The sequence below is a fragment of the Larimichthys crocea genome, chromosome XXIV (genome assembly GCF_000972845.2).
Source record: "Larimichthys crocea isolate SSNF chromosome XXIV, L_crocea_2.0, whole genome shotgun sequence".
NCBI lineage: Eukaryota > Metazoa > Chordata > Actinopteri > Sciaenidae > Larimichthys > Larimichthys crocea.
Genome location: NC_040034.1, coordinates 707,511 through 733,054, shown reverse-complemented (window position 1 = coordinate 733,054; position 25,544 = coordinate 707,511). Strand labels below are relative to the sequence as shown.

The window sequence follows — 25,544 nt, the reverse complement described above, 5'->3', positions numbered from 1 at the left end:
ACTACTCAAAGCTACATGCTTTTTTCCCCCTGCTTACCCACATGTATTGGGGACAAAACTGAAAGGATAGAGAGTTTTATTGTTTCATTCATTTATGCTTGAATGCCCATTATTTCTGTGTTCGGACTTCTTATGCCAGAACGTTTTAGAGTTTTCTCTTTTACCTTTCAAATTCATTTAAAATGAAAACTTCTTTTTTTTTTATTTATTTCCAAATCCAAATCCAGGACAGTTATGTTTTTCTTCCATGCCCATGTGTGGAAAAGCATTGTCATGTGTGTGTGACCTAAAAACATCACACAATATATTCTGTGTGCCGTCATGTGGAACACTTCTGTCACTTCTATTAAATAGTCAAATCTGCCTCATCACACAGAATGCGTCTAACAAACAAGAATATGCCACATTCATACTGGGCTTAAAAGATTTAAAAAATTGTTATTTATCAAAATAAAGCATTACAATTATAGTTGTTCTGTTGAATAGTGCATAACCTGACCTGCATCTGATGAATGCCTTGTTTAAATGCCCCTCTGTTTGTCTCCTTAATTACCCCCACAGCCCACTCTCTCTCTTTCACAGGCATACCCCACAAAGACTAACTTCCAAAACAGTAGACATATGCTCTCTAGTGGCATGTTTTAGGAAGTGCACTTTCTACTAATTCCCATAATAAATGGATGGTTTACATGTGTTTGACTGCGTGTCCTTTTCCCGAGAAGGGTGTCCTGTTGCCATCTGTGCCCAAAACCACACGCATCATTAACCGCGGCTTGTGTGTCCACACACATCTTACAGCATGTGTACATTTGTTTAATTACATACACGCTTATCTGACTTGCTGTAAACAAACAGTAGTTTTATTCAAGATTAAACATTTAGACGACCACAGAATAGATGAACAGGCATTGGTCTAACACAAGGTTGCTTTTTCTGCTGCTGTCCCAGAGACCCACTATTAAGCAAAGCTTTAGCTCAACAAATTTACATGTATTTCTATGTACACAGATGTATGTATGCCTATCGATATGCACACATATATACATGTGTATATGCTGTACATAAATACATAGACTGTTAGTCTCCTGCATAAAGTTGGTGAAATGTTAAACTTTGGGTGTAGTTTCTTGTATGCGTAGAGTTTTTTTAAAGACACCAACAGTAGTCTGCAAATTACCTATAGTATAATCTGAGCTGCATTTATTTATCACGTGAAAAATGAGTATAATATTCAATCATAGTTAGTGAAGTGACCCTCTAGACTAGAAGGCAGTGTTTGGGTCATCATGACCAGGAGCAGAGCAAGTAAAAACCCCGGTCTAAAAATGGCAGCAGACAGACAAGTCCAACCAACTGAACCTGACAAAGGCACCAACAATACACAGATGTAGTCATCGTTCTTTTTTTTAAAAATACACACATCAAATACAATATACCGCCTTGCAAAGAGGCCATAGGAAAGAAAAAATAAACATGAGTCAGTATAAGAAACAAGGTTGCAAGTCGTACAATTACCGTGGAACTGTACATATGGAAAGCATAGACTATATTTCATCCGTCCACGCCTGTTGACCTCCCTATGGAATGTAAGAAGGGATGATTTCTCTGGTGGTAAATGTAGGCAGGACTTGAGAGAATGCATCTGGCACTGAAGGTTGCGAAAGACTCAGTAAGTGTATGCAGGAGGCAGTAGATTCCTACAATCCCCCCCGTCACCAGCGGTTTGAGTAAGAACGTGAACAAGAAGAAAGAAAAAAAAAACAGTTGGTGGATGGAGAGTGTTTTTTTGTTTAGACGAGACTCGTGATTAGCACCAACTTCAGAGGTTTTTGAACTGCGTGTCTACGAGCATAGAGGGTGGGGTTGTGTGATGATGAGATAATGGTGATGTTGGTGAATCAGAGACATGGGTGGTAGATGAAGAGGGATGAGTAGAAGAACTGATGGCACAGAATCACTGACCAGGACTGTCCAATGGCCTCTACTGGGCCAAACTGTATTTCAATAGGTTCTTTAGGGCTTTAAATTGCTATAGTGCATATGCATGATTTGTCTTGCTAACAACCTGCACAGTTTAAAATAGTTAGACTGTTATTTTTTTTATATAGAATGTGGCCCGTTTCTAATACAGCAATTACTAAAAAGCTTCTGGGCACAACTACATTTTCATATAGTGTTCTTAGGCTGAAGAGAGAGACAGAGAGAGAGAGTATCTGTATTTGTGAGAAACGTCTATTCAAAAGCCCCAAATCTTTTTTTTCCTGTAAATCTATTAAAGTACTATTGGGCCCAGGTCTACAGACAAAGAGTCAGGGGTTAAACTGGGAGCGAACAAGACAGAAACCAGCAGCTGACCAACACACAGTGAAATTACAGTATCATCAGATTTTATTTGGTTCATAAAGAGACAAAATGCTTCTTTCTTTTTTTGTTGTTGTTGTTGTTGTTGTTGTTGAATGGCGAGCTGAGCAAGCCCAACCTCTTCTCGTTACGGTAGAACGAATCCCAATTTAACCCCTGGATTTACATTCAAGTGAACGTGATAGCATATAATAAAGACCTAACAAGTGACAAGACAAGTCAAAACAGTTGCAAGGCTTCATGCAGTGCTACCTCATAAGATTTACATTGATTCTACTGTTTGAGAGAACAAAATGATTTAAGCGGTTTCTAATCATTGCGCAATGGGGTTTTTTTGATCATAAAGTGAGTGTAGCCGTCTTATTTCAAAAATACAAAAGCTGTGATCTTCATGTACATGTGTCACATATAGTTATCTATGAGAAGCTAATGCGTTTTTTTTGTTTTTTTTTGCGATATGGCCACTGTTTCTAATCAGCCTCTTTGTCTCCGTGCAGTGGATTTCTTTTTTTTTCTTTTTTTTTAAACTTAATGCGCATCTCTAACACTGCCAATTATGTGTTAACTGTTACTGATAGAGCGACTTGTGTGACTAAAGATATGAGCACGTATGAGTCTAAGAAAAGCACAGACACTTGTTATGATTGTAAAGCGGATCTGGTAGTGCTTACAAGCTTACATGCAGTTAATGGTTTGAGATGATATAGAGAACCAAAAAACAATAAATACATTGTATAAAACATAATTTCATATCAATATATTAAAATACTATTTAAAATAATATCTTAGACAATATTGCAATATGAAATTGACCGATAAATAATTGGTAGGCCTACACAGAGAAATATATATATTTAAGTATCTGTGTCCTTCATAGTTTGCTGTTTTGACTTAGATGATTTTCCAGATTTCCTCCCGGTGGGTCGCAGTACAATCCAGAGAGCTAATACATTTTTTTTTTCCAACAATAATAACAATGAACTTACAGTACACAGTCCCATAATAAAGATATACATACTGAATACAATATAAATGTCAAGACAGAAAAATAGAAAAATATCAATAGAAATCAAAAGTCAAATACATATCAGAGAAAGTATACAGAGTAAAGTGTACTTATGAGTCTTTGTGGTTCTTGTTGTTGTTGTTGTAGCTGGAGCTTGTATTGGCTCTCATTGTTGGTATATCGGCTGTGGTACTGTACTTCGGTTTTTTGTTTTTCTTTTTCCAGTTCTGACACACAGACAAACACACACACACACACACACACACACACACACACACACACACACACACAAACACAAAGCTACACACATCTGCCACATGCAATGGCACACGTGCCTGCATAGGAGCAGGTGTGCACTCACACACACACACACACCCACATATACTACATACGTGCACACACACTCTCACGCACACACACACACAGCTCACATGACCGTGCAGCATTTGCAGGTCTGTTTCTTCTCATTTTCCTTCTCTCCTTCCTCTCCACCTCCGTTAGCCTTTTCTTTCTCCGCCATGCTCCCGTTGGGTGGAGCCTGCTCTGCTGTGGCCGCCTCTCCTCCCGCTTTCCCCTCCCCATCCTCAATCACAACAAACTCAGCCTTGACGTTGCCATCCACCCCTTCCATTCCCAAGGCAGTGCGGGTCTCCTGCTCCTCCTCAACGGTCTTGTAACCCATAAACACGAGGGTGACGGGGTTGTCTGCGCTAGCTTGGTCAGGACTGGGACCCAGCAACTTGGCCTCAATCCCTGTCACCTCTCTCTTGGGGGTCTGACCAGAGCTCTGCACTACTCCGTTTTCACCTATAGGGAGCACCAGAGTATCATTGAGAGGTTAGGAGAGTGCAAAGAGGAAAAGCGGGTGGTCAGGGTAAGTCAAAGAGACAAAGAAAGAAAGGAAATATTGTTTTAATGACCTCCGGCGGAAAGGAACAATTTAATAGAGCAAATGAGGCCATTATAAGCTGGCTCTCTCTGTCTGACACAGGTGTTCAGGCTATGTTGCCATGATTTCTTGGGTGATCATACGTTGCCATGGGTACTGAACTTACCTCCATTTTCTTTGGCCACACCCTTATTGGCTGGCGCGTCTGTCTCCAGCTCTTCAATCTCTTGCTCCAGCCTGGCTCAGAAACACACACACACACACACACACATGCAAATTTATTAAAACAAAGCTATTACACCGAAGAAACTATAATATATATGTACAGGCAAACATTGAACATAACCAGTTCCATAAAAAATGATGACCAAGACATGATAAAACATACTAAAATACCAACCTTGTTGTTCATATGCTTGGACACAGTAGTCAGCCATATACAGACTGGAATCTGATTTCTTATATCGAGTTAAACTCCCACATAATCGCAATTATTTGTGGTTTATTGTGAAATTGCACTATTACGTCACCAGTGCGACACATAATCCTCACATGAAAGCATATTCATCCCTATTAGCTGACTGTGGTTGCATGTCAAAACATCCACCTCTGTCAGGTGCATCATTATACTACATGATTAATATAGTTGTGGTTTGAAGAATGAGGGGATGCAGCTTAATTTTCTACCGCTGGAAACACAAAATATAAAAAAAAATATCACAGATTTCAAAGATCTGATATGCAGGAGGTTTTTAGATGCTGACCTGAGGATGACCTGCTCCAGGAGTTTGGTCTTCACCTCGTCCTCCTGCAGACGCTTCTGGGTCTCCTCCTCTGCAGGAGCTCCATCTAACAACCAGCGCTCCCTCAGTGCCTTCGACTGCAAGAGGACATAAAAAAAACATATAAATGTCGCTAAGAAAGAACATGGAGAGAAGGCATAAGGTAAGGCGGAGGATTTATTTCATCCTTCTATAAATTCTTAATGTAACAGCCGCGAAAAGAAATTGCCCCCCGACACCCCTGTGTGTGCTTTTTGTGCGTGAGAGTGTAATGAAAAGAACAGAAGCAGGTAGGAGCAGACTTTTTGATCATGCTTCTTTCATCAGGAGCGGCTGATTAATTTATTAAAAGAACTTCAGTCTCCCGACACGCCACAAGTTATCACCCGTTCTCACTTTGACATCGGCGCAGTTTCTTTCAGAGGAGATTAGTGGCACTTTCACCGAGAACGACAGGCCCTTTAGCTAATCTAGAAAAAAATAGAAAGAAATCTACCAGTGAGCGCGTCCAGTCGACTGCTGCCACTCAGTGATCCTGTCACATACTTCAACTGCTGCCAACTCGTCGTTGCCAAGTGGACTATGGCACCCAGCCAGAGCATCAAGGCCACTGGCATCAAACAGAGAAATCCAAAGCGAGACATAATACTCCTAATGTACTAAATTGAGCATGAAATTGGACATTTAGATAAGTCATGGAGAGATAAAAACAAAAATATTCCTAAACGTATCCTGGAGGTTGATAATGATTGGAAGAGTTTCTTTTTGGACAAGTTGAGAGCACAGACTCTGACTAAATTCACTCTTAGTCTCGTTTTAATTACCGTAGATAAAGTTAATTCAGGGGGCAAGATGTGACATACTTTCATATCAGTAGAACAAACATCAACATGTGAATGAAGATGTATAGTTCCAAGCTGGATTTTTCACTTTATTTTCCAATCTATGTTTTTTTCCAAACAGCCCCGTATCCTTATCTTGACTCCCCATCCACATCCCCCCCTGCAGATAAGCTGATATCAAAGCGAATGCTTGGCATGCTTTGAGGTAAATATAACAGTGCTACTAACAGCTGTTAGCCCGTGCAGTGAAAAGGCAACTGTGCTCGGTCGTATGGAAAAGCGCTAGAAGAAAAAAAAAAAAGCTCTTGTTTTTACACGAGCTGGAACTGAAAATCTGGACCTGTGCTTGATGTGAATTCCTCTCCAGTGATGCAACAAGAATTTCTACAGAAAAAAACCTCTTCTTTCTCTTCTCCCTCCTCTAACTCGACCACCACCCCTTCCTTTCCGCTTGTATGCATCTCTATCCATCATAAAGTTCATGAACTTTTTGATTTGCGTATGCTATATGGAATCAAGTTGTAAATGTCAGGATTGGATTTCCCCTCGACTTCAATCCGTGTTTATCTGTCTGAATCTGTCAAAGTGCCTGTTGTTCTGTTTCAGTTCTTGCTTTCCCCATTGAGTAATTCAGCTCCAGACACCCAGCTGCACACAGCTTTACAGCACACTCACACGGTGTAATTCAACACTGTTCATACCCCAGCCCTGCATAGTCTCTTGGGCACTGAATCTAACCCTGTTTCCCTCTCTCTCTCGCTCTCTTTCTATGCCTCTCTCTGCTCTCTCAATCTTGCTCGCTCTCTAGCCACACCCTACTACCCCGACGCCTGACATCACTTAATGTACTCACTCATGCGTTGCACATACACACACACACACACACACACACACACATACCAGTCTGCACAGGCAGTCATAAAGCTGGAGCGCTGAAGTTACGTCTCACTCCATTGTTCTTTGGAGTAAAAGCTGCTAACGTAGCAGACAAAGGGCGGAATTGTGATACAGGCACAGGCACACACACACACACACACACACACACACACACACACACACACACACACACACACACACACACCCAAATGTACTGAACAGCTGTGGAGGAAAGAACTTTATTTCGCAATTCATTTAACATCTTTCCTCCTGCAAAGTGACATCCCAAAATGTTTTATCCGTTTAAAGTGTATATTGAACCTGAAAATTAAATTCAGTTTCTCCAAAATAAGGTAAGTTTATCCAGCCTATGTAATTCTTACTATTTGTCAACTATTGTCCTGACTATTATGATGCTCAGGTAGCATTTATATATTAAAAGAATCAAAAATCGATCAATATTTTGGGAAAAATCACTTGTCACGAGCTACATGAGCATACCATATATATATATATATATATATATATATATTCACACATGTTCACATGTATGCACATGTGTGTTATATGATTATATAATATAAAAATGCATCAATGATAAGTACTGGTCATTTCATTTTGGCAGATTCATTTTCACTCCCATATAAACTGTGTGTTTACATATTTTAATACATGACAATGATGACACTTGGAGGCTTTAATTAAAGGGAGTGCCAGCTGCTGCGTTCATAATCATATCGGCTATGGCTTGCTAATTAAAAACACAACTGCTACGAATGCTTTCTGTGTTAACAACATTGTATAACTGTAATCTCACCGTTTTGTCCGAGTGTGACAACGCGTGTGCGCGTGATGTTGCATTGGTGTGACTTTAATGACGGCGCAGGTACATGCTTATAAAAATGCGGTGCGTAAACTGAGACATTTTATTGGCTTTTCCACACCAACGCCGCCGCCTGGAAAAGCCATACTTTGCTGCGGTTTGCACAAAGAGCCCGTCTAATGCTCGTGATTACACTTCCCCTCTCGGCGTGGCCGCTGTGTCTATGTGTGTGAGACGAAAGCGGGGTGCGGTGGGTGTAAGAGCCGTTTCCTGTTGGCGGGAGTGGGACAAAAATCTGTTTCCTTTGCCAAAGCCCTCTGCATTGTCTGAAGCTTCTGTGTTCTTTTATGAAGCAACGCACACAAAAACGAACACACACACACACACACACGTACAGATATAAACCTACAAAGGTTTGCTCTGAAAATAGAAAAAGTGGGAGCACGCAAGGGCAGAAGCGCAGGTCACACGAACTTCAGCCACTAACACGCACACGCCTACACACCGCAACCTTTGCTCATATCGGTGACCTGCTGGATTGCTCGGGGCTGAAATAGCTTTGATAGTGCTGACACATCCACTGACAAAAGCCTGGGCTCTGATATAACTAGTGTGTGTGTGTGTGTGTGTGTGCAGATTTGACTGTGTGTGTGTGTTTTTTTAGGGAGTGTGTGTGAGTGTGTCTAAACACCATGTGGAGGAGCTGCTGGTGTTATCTGTTGCTCATTCTGAACATTCCGTGACAGAAGTAGTTAGGGAGTATCTCTCTGTGTGTGGGACTGATGGATTTGAAACGAACTGCACAGTTTCATTTGGCTTTTTGGGTGGGCATAATTCCAGAACACATAGAACTGACCGGCAGTATGTCAGCTTGATCGAGAGGGAGAGAGACATGTAAGGGTTTCAGGTTACGCTTTGATTCATAAATACGTTAATCTTATCAGTGTGAGGGCTCCAGCGGATTTCAAACAAAGTGTTCTCAGAAGATGCTGGTTGCAATTCGGAGCGCAGTGAGTGAACTGCTACTTGAAGTCTTTTTGTCCATGCAAGATGGTGGAACATGAGCATGCCATGCAAGCAAACAGACAAAGAGTTTAGTATGTTTGTCCCTAAACTGAACCTTACGAACAGCTGAGCTGAGGTGAGATGAGGAGTATGGATGAGGTCTAGTCCAACCGCACTGATGTATAAAAAGATTATGGATGTCCCAAACGGCCACACTCAAATGTGGGTTAAAATGCTAGGTGAGCGGAGACATGATACCATTTAAAAAAACCTTCAGTGTGTATTGAAGGACAGCCACAACGAATACAGGTACTCCGGTTACCTAATGCATTGTTCTAAAGTTCTTGAGATGCCCTGAATGAAACTGAAGCTCTGCAAAGCGGAAAACAACACTTGCCAGTTCTTTGTTCATTCAAAGACTCAATTCAGGGGGCGTGAGGATTGATTTCCTTTCCTGGAACTGATTCATGACGGTGTCAGCATCGGCCTACCTGGTGCAAATAACAGGTAAACTGGAAACAGGTGTCCTAAGCCGACTGGTAATTACATACAAAATGTTAAGCAAGCGAAGCTTGTCCAAGTCTTTGTGTCCCGTGCACACTGTGCTGATTAAAGCTCGGCATGGTGTTACTTTTTGGCCTCAAATCTGCAAAACTGCCTGTGAGAACTCGCCACTGTTTGATTTTTTTTCCGTTGTTAACCGCCTACTTAGACTACAAAGTGAGGGTGCAATAAATAAGAGCATCCTAACCCCACAAACTGTTATCAACTAATGACTTCTAAACATTAGCAAACAAGTACTCCACCTGCATATTTTGCATTGTTTATTTACTTTTTTAAAATAACCCAATTACGGCAAAAGTATTCCCACAAGTACGGTAGTGCAAATAGGGCAGAATGTGTATCTGTGTGTGTGTGCATACCTTGAGATGCTGGAGTTGCCGTCGGTCATCATCCAGCTGCCTCCTCTTGTTTTCAATCTCCGTCTGCCTCTTCCTCTTCTCCTGTTCCAACACATTATGATTACTCTGCATGTGCATCATTAAACAGATGTACAACTACGCTGTGTTCTTTAGTAGTTCTGGCTACCGTATACATTAGACATTAGTACTCAGGTATTTTATCCTGATCGATATCAAAACATTTGGAATACAGCGCTGATGGTTTAATGGTAACTTTTGACGTCCGAGTACATTATGTGTAAGTCGGCCTAATTGCTCAGCGTGTCTGAAAAGCAGCAAGAGAAAACTGCTGCAGAGTTAGTGAATGCACTATAATATTTATAGGCACAATTATTCCCTCCATATGTCAAGTTAATGTCGAGGAAATGTTTGACACGGAGGTTAGTGCTGCAATCCTGACACTGACAATAAAACTTTTAACGTATTCAACGACAAGGCGATTAAACTGGCTGCTTATCAGACAACATTAAGTACATACGACATTTCTGTCGACAGGATGACTGTTCGTCATGTTCAGATTAAATCTTGAATGATTTCGAGTCATCGGGTTGTAAAATCACACGAATTCAAAATGTATATCACAAAATACATAATTATACCAGGTAGGAACCTAGATATTGTTTGTCCTGAGAGACACAGAGTGAGAACAGATGAATGGCAGTGAGCTGTAGCTGCTGCATTTGCTTTCAGTGTCCTCTAATGGGTGAAGGAGATGCGATCTAAAAGGTTGAGTCATTAAGAGAGCTGGTCAGATCCTGACAAGCAGCAATGATTTCTTGTTTCTACAGACATCAGCGTGCCCTGGTGTGCACTCTGTAATGTGTGTGTGTATTGGAAGAACTTACAGCGATGGCCTGGAGTCTCTCCTCTTGTGACACCTCAGCCATCCTGACAGGAAAAAGAGAAAGAGGGACAGACAGAAGGAGACGGTTATAACCACACATGACCAACCAAGTCACATTAAACATCACACAGTGTGACAAACAACTCTCCTTGACGGTTGCGTTGGCTCAACGGCCATTTACCTTCCAACGACTTCCCAGTGACTGAGGTTAGATATCTGTCTGTTTCCACTAAATCAGTGTCTCTTTCCCTGTCAGGGAGAGTCAGTGAACGCATGCTAATGTGCTAGCAGGGCGCTGCTGGAGATTCCTGCTCTAATAGGTTCCAGACCAGAGCTCCAGGATGGAGGATGGACGGAAGCAGAGCTGAAGCAAGAGCAGAAGGACGGCAGCTCTCGCTTCACAGAGACACTTGAAAATCACACATCTCACATCGGATTTCATGTTTTGTTTTGTAGTGTACGGCTCTTTCAAGTTGTTCGTGACCTCTGACATTATTCATAAGAAGGGATCGTTTGAAATGACATTCCTACACAGAGCAAAGCTATTTTCACTTATGTTAAATGTGCTGTTTATACAAGGACGCCATTAACAGGGCAATGCTCAAAGGTCTAGTCTCCCTCAACGAAAGCCGCAGGCTCTTAATACCATACGAGTGTAATACACTGTGTATGTAGTGTTGCTGGAGTGCCTGTACAAGTGTTTTGTTTTTAAGGTATGATGTCTTATGTCGAAATTAAGGCTAGAGCGGAAAGATTTAGAGGATTATTCTATTAGTTGATTAACAGTTAAGAGCAGATCATTTTGATGATCAATCGAATTGTTTGCAAGCGTCAAATGTCATAAATCCAGCTTTTGACTTGAAGATTTGCCGCTTTTCTTTCTTATATATCATTGTAAAGTGAATACCTCTGGGTTTTTTCATTTTTTTACAGACCAAAAAAGTTAATCACATGGTCAATATCTCTGTTTGAATTCATAAATGATCATTTCTTATGTCTTGGCTACTTGGTAAAAGTCTAGAAGAGAAAAACTAAACACGGATTCTGTTTTTTTAGTTACATGGCCACCGTAGTTTCTCATACACTATTATAAGGGGATGGTGAGGCGAGGGGTATTCAGTTCTGTAACAATCTGTAGCCTACGTACTGAACTGAACTTATTGTGTTTATAAATCTACAGACTTGGTGTCCAAGGGCTTTAGTTGCTCAGTTTTCAGAAGAGAAGAGGACTGTGTCTCAGGTTGCTTCTTTGTGGAACTGTAAAAAGAAATGTGTTTTCTACAGATTGGAGTCAGTGTACGATGCACACAAAGTGACCACAACATTTTTTACTGCCTTTCCCGGGCCATGAACTGAATGAATAAAACTGCTTCACAGCACATATGGGGTTCTCTTTTCTCTGCACTGGTCCAAACCAAAGCCCTTACAAAAGAGCTGTGACAACAACAACTCTTCATTGCTCCCCGCCCATCTCCAGCGCCAGTAAAATGTGTGAAAATCGTTTGATCCTGTCGTGTTGAGGGATGACACCCGCTGTTACTGTTTAAAATTTTCTTGCATCATTTCCCAACGAAGTGCTCATAAAGCTCCGGATTGTGAGCATATCAACAGAGTAAATCATTGCGATCTTGTCCTTGCTGTAGGGTTCATCTTGATTGCCACACTTTTTTTTAAAAATCTCCCCCACAAAGGCATGCAATGCAACAACACTGCCTCCCCTTGAAATATAAAGAAGCGTACATGCCTCATTCTCTCATGCTTGTTAGTCTAATCACAGAAGCTGTATAGGACGGTGAAGGTCAGGGGTGTGTTATATAGGGCACTCTCTAACGTGCACGCATACATAACACCACACACTTGCTGTTCGCTCTCCAAACCACATCATCACATGGAGACCCCTCGGAGAAAAAGTAAAACCATAATCATCTGATCAACCACTAACACACACACACACACACTCACACAACACACGTATTGTCTAGACACATTCTTCCTCATTTTCGCCTTTCCTACTGATCTAGCACAAACAGGAAAACAGAAAAAAAACATCTGGAGATGGACCGAGTAAAATCAAAGGTCGAATAAGAGAAGCCAGCACTGCCAACTTCATCATCAATCATTAATAAAACTAAGGCTCCAAATGCAAAAGCACATTGTCGCTAAAAACCTTCATTCAGGTACTGTTTATGTATGTTGTGCTTAATTATGTTTTACAGCTTATTTTCTTCCTCCCTTCGCAGCCCTCAGGTTACAGTGGAAACAGGGCGGCGAGCTGACTGAGCATCAGGGGACTCATCTGGATCAGTTCATCGGTGGTATGAAGGAGGCCTGGAAGCAACGGCTGACTATCCTGACCTGGGTAAGGTCACTGTGAGTGACTGTGAATAAACCAGCACACACTTTACTGGCAACAGTTTGCACACAAAACCTCTCAGTGCATCAGCATAAACATCGGCGTACACCTGACACCAAAATAAATATGTCACGACATGACCCTTAACTTTTCTCTCAGTTCAGCTGAACTTTTTAACCACATCATTTGTGTTTTTTTTAAACACATAATTCTCAGATAACATGTCACAAACATAGACTGTAAAACATGGACGTAACATGCGTGACGTTGTTTCGTTCTGTAGCCGGTCTCAAATGGCCGTTCAAGGAAGTCTTTGGCACTTTCGCCTTGGCTTCACTTCACGGCCACGGAGGTTGGTCGTATTTATAAGCTTAACTACTAATAACTTAACATCATGAGATCTCGAAGAGATCTTGATCTCTGAAATCATCCAAAAGTTTGAGCCTGAATGTCAATCCTTGATTTTGGGGAATAATAGTTAACTGATGGCTTTTTAAAGACCTTTCAGCTCTGCAAACTTCATGAGCTGATGAAGACTGTGATTCAAAAGTTTGTCAATCTTGAGTTGAGGCTACTTTGGTCAAATCCAAAGTGGATCACTCTCTAAAATCTAAGACTAAGAATCAATGCTGACCAAAGACAATGTAACTGAGTCTCTGTGAGCTGTGATCCAGTTTATGTTAACAGCAGATGTCCTCTAGACCAGTTTGAGGTTAAATACTCACATTTTCCACGCTTGTCTCACCATTTAAGCCTGAATTGTGATACTAGCCCTGCTCCTCTCACCTCCAAAGCTATAATGAATTTTTAAGATGTGTCTGAAAAAAAAAATAGAAACGTCCAGCTTGTTGGAACATGGAGGCCCCGTGTCTTGCTGCTGCCTCTCTCATAAATTATGAACAAACAAGGAGAAAGGAAAGCAGACACAAAGACAGGCGTCTTTGCGGCATAGTTAGAGGAGTAATTACATTTATGGAAAAGACATCCAGGGAGGCCGGGCAGCTGCTGACGGACTGGCCAGAAGAAGCAAATTGAGACAGATAAAAACAATAGATCAAGACGGGACTAAGACGGGAAGTGGTTTTAGCCGGCGGACTTACATAAAAAAAAACAACAAACTAAAACTAAAGGATGTTTTTGTCGATATGTCGAAGCAGGTGCACGGCAGAAGACGTCAAGGAAACGGACTAATGATCAGCCCTATTCCCCGTTGAGTGCACTGCTGCCGAAGCCTTTCCAGGAACACATTAACTGCCAGCATAGAGCACCAGCTAATAGCATTGTGCTCATGGTCCTCTGGCACCAGCAGTCACTTAACACGCTGTCTATCTGCAGCGAAACGCCCTGAAAGTGATTACCTTAAAGCCCAAATGGAGCTAAATGATTAATAATCCCAACGAGCACCTTTGGTTAGAGATATCATGTTGATCTAAAGAAAAAAAAATCACTTTCTCTTCCAGTGAATTGGCAGGGCGCACCCAAACCCACCTCAACATTGCTTGCAACATCCTTTTTTCATTATACAAAATGATCACACACAAAAACATGTCAACAGGATGTAAAGGGACTAAATTTGTCGCAGCCTAACAGCGCTCATATGTTCTGAAAAGTCGGTTAAGAAATTAATTATTCACGCTCAATAGTCTGGGAGCAAAAAGGTCAGCGAGTACATGCTGTAGCGATTTGTACACGAGAATAGTCGCACTGTGAAACCTGTGACTGTCCATCTATGCGTCTATCTGTCGGCGCCGGCAGTAGCAGATTACACCAGGTCTCATCACCACTAATCTAGGATTATCTTAAACAAACACCAACAACAACAACCTGGAACCGGACACCGCAACATACTGATTGTGATCCTACCTCCCACACTCACACGCACAGATTGCTTTCAAAGCTTGTTTTTATAGCATCTGTGCTTCATTAGACGGTAAACACTTGCAATGCACAATGCCCGAACTGATCTAACACCTACATCCATTGCAACCATATGAGATGTCCCTTGGCATGACGGAAACAATGACAGCAATAAAACATCAACAACAACAGACTTTTCATGTGGATTATTATTAAAATAAACCATTTCTGAAGAATACGTCTTGTGATATTCTATATTTTTCCTAATTTCCAACAACTAATAGTTTATTTTCCTGTGCCGGTGACCTGAAAAAAACACCAATGAGCCACACTGTTACAGTACATGTTCTTTCATTGCACTGCAGTTTATTTTGAGTCAGTGCCATAAAAACTCACTAGTGCACCAAATGTGCCACTAAAAATAGAATGCCCATCAAAAACACTACTCCTGTTTGAGCAGTGTTTGCACTGCAGCTGTTTTTAGAGAATGATCTGTAATAATTGATTCTTTTTATGGGGTGTGTTGACTATCATATATTTAAAATGGACCATAGATGTGCTTTACTTGAAGAACTGAGGATGTCTTGTTAACCAATCAGAGAACAGAGAGGCAATATCGTACAATCAGAGTAACAGGTGCGTTATCAAGTCAAACAAGCAGATGAGACAGACAGAAAAAAATCAAAGACACACAGAGGACTCGTGTCATGCTACAAGTTGACAGCAAATTATATTTAATATAACCTCTAATGGTTCCAGTTATACAGTGCTGGCACGGAGCCTTTATGCCTTGTGAAAGACAAATGTGTTCACTCAGGTGTTACTTCATAACAGCAAGAACCTTTTACCTGATAATATGCAGCCATAATGAAAGTCACACACACACGCATGTATAGAAATGAGATGAAACTGAGCAGGAAAAAAAAAAAGAGGAAATAGAGGTTAATGACACATTCACATTGACTAATTACTTACTATTACTTACTGTTAAAATCTGGAAAGATCCCAGACGCCATCAAAATAGCTATTCTTGAATGAAAAAGCGTGTGGAGACACACACACACACACGGATTCACACTGTCTGGCACAAAAAATGTTACCTCTTCACAAAGAATGATGACTGTGAAAATGACTCTTGGGCTTAATGACCCACAACGTGCGTTAGAAAGCTGAGAGAGTCTGGAAGAGGAAACTAATCTCGAATCCTCTCACACTCAGTGTGTTGGAGTGGCACTTCTTTCTCCTTCTCTCTACTCCTCACTTCCACGGCTTCCTTCCTTTAGGCCAAAAGAGCACAAGGACAACAATACTCCTCCCCTGCCTTTTTTTTGCCACACACACACACACATATATATTCGTCCCAGGCACACCATGACTTCTCCAACCCCAAGCACATGCAGCTCCGCATCCTTCTATCTGAGGCACAACACACAAATTCTGCCAAACATAAACAGTACGGTGCCAATAAAAACTGGAGGAAATCCGCTGAGGTCACGTGTTAGTATTCCGGGGGTCAGAGGGTAGAACTGGTTTTCCTTTAGAAGTCACCCATTAATAATAGCTGTCAGTACACACAGAGAGAGTGACATACTGTGTAGCATTCATGCCGAGAGGACAAATGAGAAGCCACACACAGACTGAGACACGTGGGGTGCGACGAGGAGGTCAGAGAGTCGCAACTTCTGCTACCATGAAGTTATCCTGGGACTGTATTGACATTGGGTTTTGCAACACACACTCATCTTGATATTTCAACATCTACTGTAGTTCTTATCATTAGTCAAACTCCAAAAATGCTGCTCATAATAACTAACTTTTTCATAAGACCCCCAGCCTGTAAATGCCTTCAAACCCCCTCAGTTTGTACGTAGCCTGTGCACGTTACCCTATCCGCCCGGATGTGGGTGTGAGCCCCTTGCAAAGGCCATCAGAGAGTTCAGAGAGTTGTGTGAAAGATCCAGTGTAACTTTTTGGACATAGATAGAGTCTGAATCACCCAATTTTCCAAATTTTTGGAACTTTCTGACAAGCAAACAACCTGCTGTGTCTGCTTTTGTCAGCAACCGGCCAGGTGTGTGTGTGTGTGTGTGAAAATGGGTCTTGGTGCTTTCCTCGAGGGAGTTCATAACGTTGCCCTCGTTTGTGTGAACACAAGAAAGAAGTCGTGTAAAGAAGAGGAACAAGAAGTCCGGATCTTTTCCTACTTTGTCACCTCTGCACACCTGAGCGATCGCTATGTGAGGCGAGTGTCACTGTTGGATTTTTTGGGTTTTCGGAAAGTTACAAAAATAGTTAGACGCAGCCCTCCTTCCCACCCAACCCACTTCTGTGGGAGAATTTGATAGGCAGTATACAGTTCTAACTCGCCTGTCCTCAAAATACCGAGCCGAGACAACATCCATCTCCTCTTCCTCTAGACTTCCACTTCATCGACTCGCCTCATGCCCGCGTTTCTTCACTTGACCACACTCGACCTTCATTACTTCCACAACAACAAACCTTTACGGTGCAGATCCGTTGAGTCGTGGTCTTTGCTTGCTTATTTTTTATACATCCAGGGAATGCACGCTGAGTCTACAGCTCTCGTGACACTCTATCGATCCACGTGTTATTATTACAAGCAGGTCAGGACACAGGTTCAGCTTGTAGACGCTAGAAAAACACGTACACAGCGTCTTTGATGACACAGATAGGTCTGTGGTGGAGTTTGGCTCACTGTTCCACAAAAATAAAAAATAAAAAATCCATACTGAGCAACAGGGTGGAGCAGCAACTATATTGACAAAGAGTCTTTTTAGCTCCACACCTGGTAAACAATCTGTTCTGATTTACAAGAGGCATTTAAAGGGAAAGTTATTACAGCACAAAGACATCATGGAGAACTGGCACCTGGGTTTACGTCCATAAGAGGAGAAGAGGAGGTAAATTGACGGATAAGCAGCATGGTTAAAGATTCGGTTTTATAGCAACATCACGGTGCTATTCTAAAAAGCAAAAGAACAAACTAGAGATGATATTTCCACGTCCACAAAAAACAAGCAACGTGAACAGCTAATTGATCCGTCGAGACAATAACTGACGATGAAAAGAAATCGGTAGTTGCAGCCCCTACCACGAAGCGTGAAACAAGTCATTTTGGCTTCTGGGGAACATTAGAGGGACTTCATGTTCATGTTGTGTTTGTCACTTGATTCAGCAACAAAACAGCAACCACAAAACCGAGAATCTGGATTCTCTCTCCCTGTTGCTGCTTACCACATTAGATTTATTTTACAATGTGTCCTTTGTACGAGTGTTCTCACATGTCTTAATATGAACGTACGAAGGCATTGCACTAGAAGATCTCGGGTGGATAACGCAATATCCTGACCCATGAATAGTGCATTAGGAATCTATCACCCGATTGTTGCTACAAAAACGTTACCTACTGTATCCATGTCTCTAACTCAGACTTTCAGGAATAAATAGGATGGCGGCTCCTCTAATTATTGACTTTTTTTCCCCTCTCAGTGTGCATCTGAAAACAATGTTTGGCATCAGCATGACGTGCTGACAGCAATGCTTTTATGTCCGCAGGCTTTCTATAGTGGACTGTCTCCTGTGTCCTGGTGTGCTCTCTCTCTCTCTCTCTCTCTCTCTCTGGTCAATCAGCAAACTCCATACATCCGGATATAGGAAGCCTATGGACTTGCATTATTAGAGAAGCCTTTCAATGTTAACACAGGAACCATTAGGCCAGATAGGTGCTTTCCCCCTGATGGCAAAATGCTGATCCCCCCCCACGCACACTTAAGGCTCTCAAGAGGCTCAGGAGATTTTTATGCTAAGTATTGTTTGTCCAGTATCACACTGTCCAATCTGTTTTGGGATTATGAAAAAATACGTTTCATTTACATTTCATTAAAACCAGATGTGAATGGGCATGTGTGTGTGTGTGATGTTGGGTTATCCACAGTGCAAAAAGACGGATGATCCCTCTTCTGTCGCTTATCAATAGTGCTTTTGATATCATCTTTGCAACAACACTGGTGATCGTCATATGAGCATGTGGGTGTGCGCGTGTTTCCAGAAGGGGTGACTAAGACACACACACACACACACACACAGATGTACAAACACACGCTGCTGAGCACATTTGCCTCTGAGATTAAAATGACTTACAGGCTAAAAATGACAGTATATCAGAAGACAGACTATCTGCTGGGAAGAGAGTGAAAAAAAAAACCAAATCCTCTCCTGCCTTATCTGTCATGACAAAGCAGCAAGGAGGAGGAGGAAGGGAGGGGGTTGTAATGAGAGATAGTCAAGAAAAAACGAAGAAAAGAAAGTGACTCTGCAGGAGGAAAAGAGGAGACAGAGATTAATAGAAAGAGAGGAGGGGGGAAAAAACGGCGAGACAAAAAGGGCAAGGTGGATTGCATCATATTGTCAGAAAATCTGGAATCTCCACAATCTGCCCAGATGTTTCTTATCACCCCGCATGCTTGCTGAGCTAAGCTCTCACTCCCACTTCCTCTTTTGCCCCTACAATGCTATCTTTCAGCTCCAAAACAACAGTGACTGCACAGGGCTTCTGTAATGCATGACATTCATTCTCCTCAACCCAGCAACACTGATGTTATTTTATAACCACTGCATAGACCGGTTTTCTTAATGACACCGAGGGCAGTGAGGCTAATTAGTTATATCCATCACTCCGGTGCTACTCGCTCAGGGCAGGATATGAACCCGTGAGAGGGCCTGCTCTCTCTCTCTCTCTGGTAATGATCTTGTACCAGCCACTTCTCCCACTGAAATGCTTGCAAGTGCTATGTTAAAAAAACAAAAAAACATTTAACATAGAAGTCACCTTTTAACCCCCCGTAGTATTTTCATTAAATCTGCTTTAAGTGATTCTGTTGACTCGAGGGCCACAAGCTGTAAACATAAGTGGCTAACCATAAGTGTAAGTGGATAAGCGCATACGGTCGCTTATTTATACATCCAGCATATGGAGTTTCCGACCTGATGAATGCCAGTCAAGTCGTCTTTTAGCTTCGTTTTGGTGTCCACCTATCTGGATTTAAGCTGCTCCACTATGTTCACCAATGTTGATAGTGGTGATTTTGCCAAAAAAAACCCAAAACAATAGGCTGAAAGACGCTAAAATGCTCTCTGGAGCTGAGGGGACCTGCAGAGTTAGGTCCTAATTTTCACTATGAACAACTCCTTTCACATACGAGCAGTGATGTGGTCAGTGGTTAATATAAAGATATTCACACTCCAGGCTACTTTTTTGCATTTATATCAGTAACAGCGCTGTGAAGTCACTCAGATGTCCTTCGCCTATTTAATCGTGTGTTTATTAGGGCAGTTGGTGACTTTGCTGTTTCACTTTCACTTTAGGGAGTGGCTTCATATGAACAGTTTTCTCGCAGTCCTACTCACTGTCGGAGCAATTGTGGCTTCTTTTTTTTTTAATACTCTTTTTATTGGATTTATCTGGTTTTTGGGTACAAACATTAGGAAAGCAAAACAGACGACAAAACATACAGAACAAGCAAACCAACAAAACAAAGCAAATAACGATAATAATAACAATACCCACCCCAAACTAACAATGAGCACTGCAACATGTGTCTTTACATATATATACATCCATATACACACGTACATCCATATATACACAAATGTACATACATGCAGAATCAGCAAGATGATAGGAGACAGGCAAGTAAAAAGCGTGTATGAAATGAATAGAATGAAGCAAAATAACATAAAAAAGGCAGTCAGGCCTCCCCTCCCAGAAGAAAATGATGAGTTATGGTTTCTGTAAGAAGGAGTGTACCGGTTCCCAGATCCTCCAAAACTTGACTGATTTGTGGTTAAGGTCATGAGTCAACTTCTCAATAGGAATAAGAGCAGAAATCTGTGTTATCCACATGTCGACTGTAGGGACCTGGGGGGTCGACCCCCTCAGCAAAATACATTTTTTAGCCAGGAATAAAAGGGTTATCAACAAGGATTTAGTGTCTGCATCAAAGAAATTGTGGCTTCTTAGCGGCACTTTGACTGTAGTTAGACGGTCGTGAAGAGCGAGTCTCGTTCACATTTCGGCTCATTTTTCATTGACAGTCTAAGATTAGGATGAATGACCTTCAGGTTACCAGTCCCTTTCACCTAATCTAAATTGGTGAAAGCAGATCCATCCCAGTGCCCTGCCCTGCAGGCCAGGAGACAGCCAACACACACACACACACACACACACACACACACACAAACACACACTTTTTTTCTGTCCATCATGCAAAGACAGACTAAAATGCACTCACAAAGCTGCACGTATGCAAACACGCACGCGCTGGCATATAAGCACACACAGAAAACGTGACTGTCCCGAGTTAAAATGCCACGCGCTGATTGGGTGGACAAGACAAGTGCTGTCAGCTCTACTGTGAGTCGCTGACACAACACAGAGCAGCCAACCGGATATAGACCCCCAACCTGGCTGCGTGAGCCAGGTTAGGGGGGCCTAACGTGGATTTAACACGTCTCACTCTTACAATAAAGTGACAGAACAGACAACAAACACTGTGCAGAGACGTGCTCTTTATACCGAAATCCGTCCGCCTGTTTTGTATTTGTAGTGCAAATGTAATCTTCACTAATGCTCTTTAATTCTCACAGATTTCTTGTTTTCACAGTTTGCTGCTCATATTCTCATGACTCTGACGATTAATCTAACACCGCGCTCACAGATCTGCGTTCTGAGTTATTGTCTGTTCTGTATTTGGTAATAAACAAGGACAAATTTCCACTAGGTTGGACAACAATGACGTGTAATATGTATAGAATTCAGCAAAGTAGAGGAAACCAAAGCGCTGTGATTATCTTGTCTGTTTCCTCGTGTAGTGTTTGATTTTAGAACTCGATCAGAAATACGCTCCTGCCTTGTACTTCTGAATATTTAAGTATAACTGTGACACAGTACAGAACATGGCAAGAGCCCAAAATGTTGCCAGTGCACACGCATCATTCCTGGCACCTCTCCTGACCTTGCAAATGTGCTCTGGGGACTCGTAATCAAGTCACTTTGGCTTTTTTTCAACATCAACACATCATATTCACACCTCTGATGGAGCGTCTATCACTTTCACTTCTCAGCAATCACACAGGTTTCACTGCTCGGCTGCATAAAACAAATAGTTGATGCACTTCGAGGAATCACGTGGATTCTCTCAGAAATGCACTGGGTGTGTTATGTTTATGGACTCTATGCTGTCACCATCTTGTCAACAGAAGATGTTGTCCACAACAGTTAGGTCGGTTCACAGAGGAGAGAAACAATGGGAGCACAGGACCAAAAGAAAAACACACTCTTGTGTTCTGTCTGGTTGTTGCGTACACCTGCTGTGATCAAACATAATCAGAGCAAAATTAGGAGTCGCTCCAAATGATATTGTTCTATTCAGAGACAGGAATAGACTCAGAAGCAGAGTATACACACTAGCCTACGTGATTTTCTGTCACCAGTAGCAACCTGAGCTGAACGTGAGCTGAACCTCAGGCTCTTAGGGATGCAGGAGTCTCATTCTCTGGTATCCTAAACCCCCCCCAAAAAAACTGCATATATATGTGTGTGTGAATTCCACACAGGAGTATGTAATGCAATGGCCCAAGGTTTTTTTTTTTTTTTTTTTTTCTCAGCTCATGCGCGCCATGTTGGAGCAGCAGACTGCTCACATCACAACACAGCATTGGAAAACCATGTTCACTCTCCTCTCTTCTTCTTCTGCCTGTAGCCTGCACCCAGCATCTCTTATAACCCAGCGCATGCAGTGACGGCCATGAGAGGCTGCTGGAAATTCATCGAAGGTAAAAAAAAAAAATCAAATAAATAAATATATATATATAAGAGAGAGAGAGATCCTGAAACAGTCTGCGCGCAAAAACAGATCGATGTTACATGATGGATCATCGCGTAAACATGTCGTCCCCGTTACACCTGTCGGCCTGGCTGGCTGGATCATGGCTTCAAAGTACAGTACAGTAAAGCGGGGCCTGTGGGCATCTAATAAAGGATGTTGACATGACATAATAATGCAGCTATTTCCCTCCCATGTGATATATATATAATAAAAAAACAGCGCCTGACTTTATTCTGAGCTTGTTATGGAGATGTTTTATGGAGATGAGTTGCAAGCTCATATTAATGCACCGAGCGTGTTTACAAGAAGGAAGGAGGGTCTCACCCGTGCAGAGATTTAACAGCAATATTTTTCTAATTTGTCTCCATCTCTCTCTGTCATCCCCTCCTGTCCAAGTCAAATGATGCTGCCGGTGATGGAAGCTTAAATATTGCGCCTCTGCACAACCAAGCCGCTGGACAAATCACCAAAAGCAGGTCAGCGTCAGGGAAAACACGGGCACAAGCACCGCACACACCGCAAAAAAAAAAAAAAAAAATCTCTCAATCAACTTACTCAGTTGCAGATCCCTGTCGCTTCCCGCCACAGACGTCTTCCAAAAACAAGGGTGTCTCCTTGTTTATTTCTGAGCGTCAATTCTGGATACTCTAACACCCCTTCCCCTTCTCCTCCTCCTCCACCAACACCACCACCGCCGCCACCTCCTCCTCCTCCTCCTCTTCTTCCTCTTCTGCTGGCTGGCACCCCTCTTGTTATTGCTGAGGTGATGCCGTGGGCAGCCTCCTGAGCGCACAGCCCGACAATAATAAAAGCCCGATGGGTTTCCTCTCGAGCGAAGAAAAAGACGCACGACGGACTTGGCGCTGCCCTCGGTTCTGGGAATCTCACGGGCGATGGGGCGTCGTCTGAGGCAGGTTGTAGTTAGTGTAGGGGTGAGAGAGAGAGAGAGGGAGTCAGAGTGGTATGTGAAGGGGAGTGGGAGAGAGAGAGGGAGGGAGGGGGGGAGGGATACGCCTCCCTGCCTTGTAGAGATAAAGGGGGCCCTGGCTTGCGCGCGTTGACTGAGATATGGGTCCTCCTCTCCAAACGGGGGCCCTGCTGGCTTTTCTCCAGCCTTATCATATGACGTCCAAGAAACCAGGCTGTCTGCTTCAGGGCTGCAGAGGAGCGGTGTACGTGCAACCTAGAAATTGGGATCAAATCCAGAGAAAAGAGCCATTATTTCATTCTTTTTTTTTTCTCTCCCTCTCTCTGTGTCCCACTTCTCCATCTAGTGGTGGAAAGACTCAACGTCAAGATTTCTCGAGATGTGTTTCCACTCTGTTACATAAATAACCTCAGGCTGTCAGAGGCTTCAGAGCCTGGAGGAGTGATTTGGAGCTGAGCATGTTCCATTATCTTTTTGTCATCTTGGGAAAATGACTTCATACATGCATTCATACAAATTTAGTTACTGTCTGACCCAAATTGTATTTTCACATCTGCATCCTCAGGTCAAACATGTTGCACCTGCACCCAACATCCATCAGGTGGCGTTGGTGTTCCTTCGTCAGGTTTCCTGCCAGTTCAAATATTTTTTTTAATTTTCTCACATTAAATCATGAGTGTTAACCTCATCACTGTGTTCACTGTGTGTGTGTGTGGTACATTACACTACATCAGATTACAAGACTGAACTAACACGGTGTCACTAATGTTTGTTAGTCATTCTCATCATCTGGCTTTCTGTCATAAAGATGAAACATTATCATTTCATGAGGTTGGTGTGTAGCAAATATATTCATGCATCTTATAAATCTTAGTCTTATGTACTGTCTTGTTTTAATTTCTCTGTAACATGACAGATTTATGGGGAAACATTCTTAGATGTTATTTATTGCAGAGTTTAACACCCCCCCAAAAAAAGCTGCTTCATCGGGGCTGTGTGGGTAGTCGTTTGATCGGATTTGTGTCATCTTATCAGGACTCCATCTGTCATATTAAGAAGCTGATTTGGGGGGAAAAATGAATTTCAGAGCCTTTAAGATTGTTTGCAGATGTCCAACTTTCCTCATTTTTAAAACGAGATTTTCAGGGCATCGAGTCGTCTCAGTCCAAATCTGATTAAAAGTGACTGAGAGTTTCTATGCTACACATAACTGCTTCAGCTCCACTGACTAGGCACTCAATGCAAACTGCATTATTAGAACTCAATATATTGTAGCCTCAAATGTAAATATAGTGCATGGGAGTTCATGTATTGGAATACAATAGGCATTTTGTCTTCTATATGTCCTTGTCACTGTAGGGAACAGTAGATTAACAGAGCAATTTCTCAACATGGTGTAGTCCTTTAACATTTACGTCATCCCACAGTCAATGCACATCTATGAAACCAAAAATTAGAACCCGATAGCGTGATTATGGCTCGTTATTTTCATGAGTCTCGCCATTGTGATCACACTCGGCAGGCACCAGAACGCAAGCTGAGGCTCATAATTTGGAAAGGTAGAAAAAAAAAAGGTGCAGAGGAGACACATTGAAAAGGGATCAGACTGGCGGTGTATTGTGTGACTTTAAGAGAAAGAGACTTGTGGCTGTGGAAGATTTGGGAGCCGGTGAGAGAGAATAAAAAGGATTGTAACCCAATCTAAGAGACAAACGCCTCGTTTTCTCTGCGCCTCCTGCTCACTTTCTGTGCACAGAGTCTCTCATGTCTCTCTTTCTCCCTCTGTTATAACTGCAAATCTTTCTGCAACATACAAGTAACCTATAAGTGCACAAAAAAAAAAACAGAGGCTCTCCTTGTGTTGTGTGTGTCTGTCATGACATCATGATGAACTCTGCTGACAGATGAGGGGTCAGCCATGTTTTGGTGGTGACATCTCAGAGGGAAAAAGATTTTTCTCCTCGGCAAACAGAAACAGCAAAGCGAGGCAGCCGGCTTAGTCTCAATCTGATAACGATAGTGGAGTTTCACGGACAAAACGCCTCCGTTTGTACGTGATGAGAAACCGAAAACGCCGCATGTTGTAGGAGGGTTAAGCGTGTGTGCGTG

At 42.2% G+C, this 25,544-nt stretch overlaps 1 protein-coding gene across 1 annotated transcript; it reads right to left on the bottom strand.

The window, feature by feature from the left end:
* Window positions 1-1,141: 1,141 nt before the first annotated feature.
* On the bottom strand, window positions 1,142-23,681 carry palm1b (paralemmin 1b). Its single transcript, XM_027274908.1, has 6 exons — window positions 23,063-23,681; window positions 10,392-10,434; window positions 9,508-9,588; window positions 5,021-5,136; window positions 4,423-4,493; window positions 1,142-4,174 (listed from the first exon to the last, which is right to left on the bottom strand). The coding sequence occupies exons 2-6, from the start codon at window positions 10,431-10,433 to the stop codon at window positions 3,795-3,797; spliced, it is 690 nt and encodes a 229-aa protein (XP_027130709.1). The 5' UTR covers window position 10,434; window positions 23,063-23,681; the 3' UTR covers window positions 1,142-3,794.
* Between the last annotated feature and the right edge of the window lie 1,863 nt (window positions 23,682-25,544).

Bases quoted from the DNA above. Each gene is read 5' to 3' on its own strand.
- palm1b (XM_027274908.1), bottom strand. From the start codon at position 10,433: ATGGCTGAGGTGTCACAAGAGGAGAGACTCCAGGCCATCGCT. The intron at 5,137-9,507 runs GTATGCACACAC...GTCCTCTTGCAG, and splicing joins GGCAACTCCAGCATCTCAAG to TCGAAGGCACTGAGGGAGCG. The intron at 4,175-4,422 runs GTAAGTTCAGTA...TGCTCCCTATAG, and splicing joins TGTGGCCAAAGAAAATGGAG to GTGAAAACGGAGTAGTGCAG.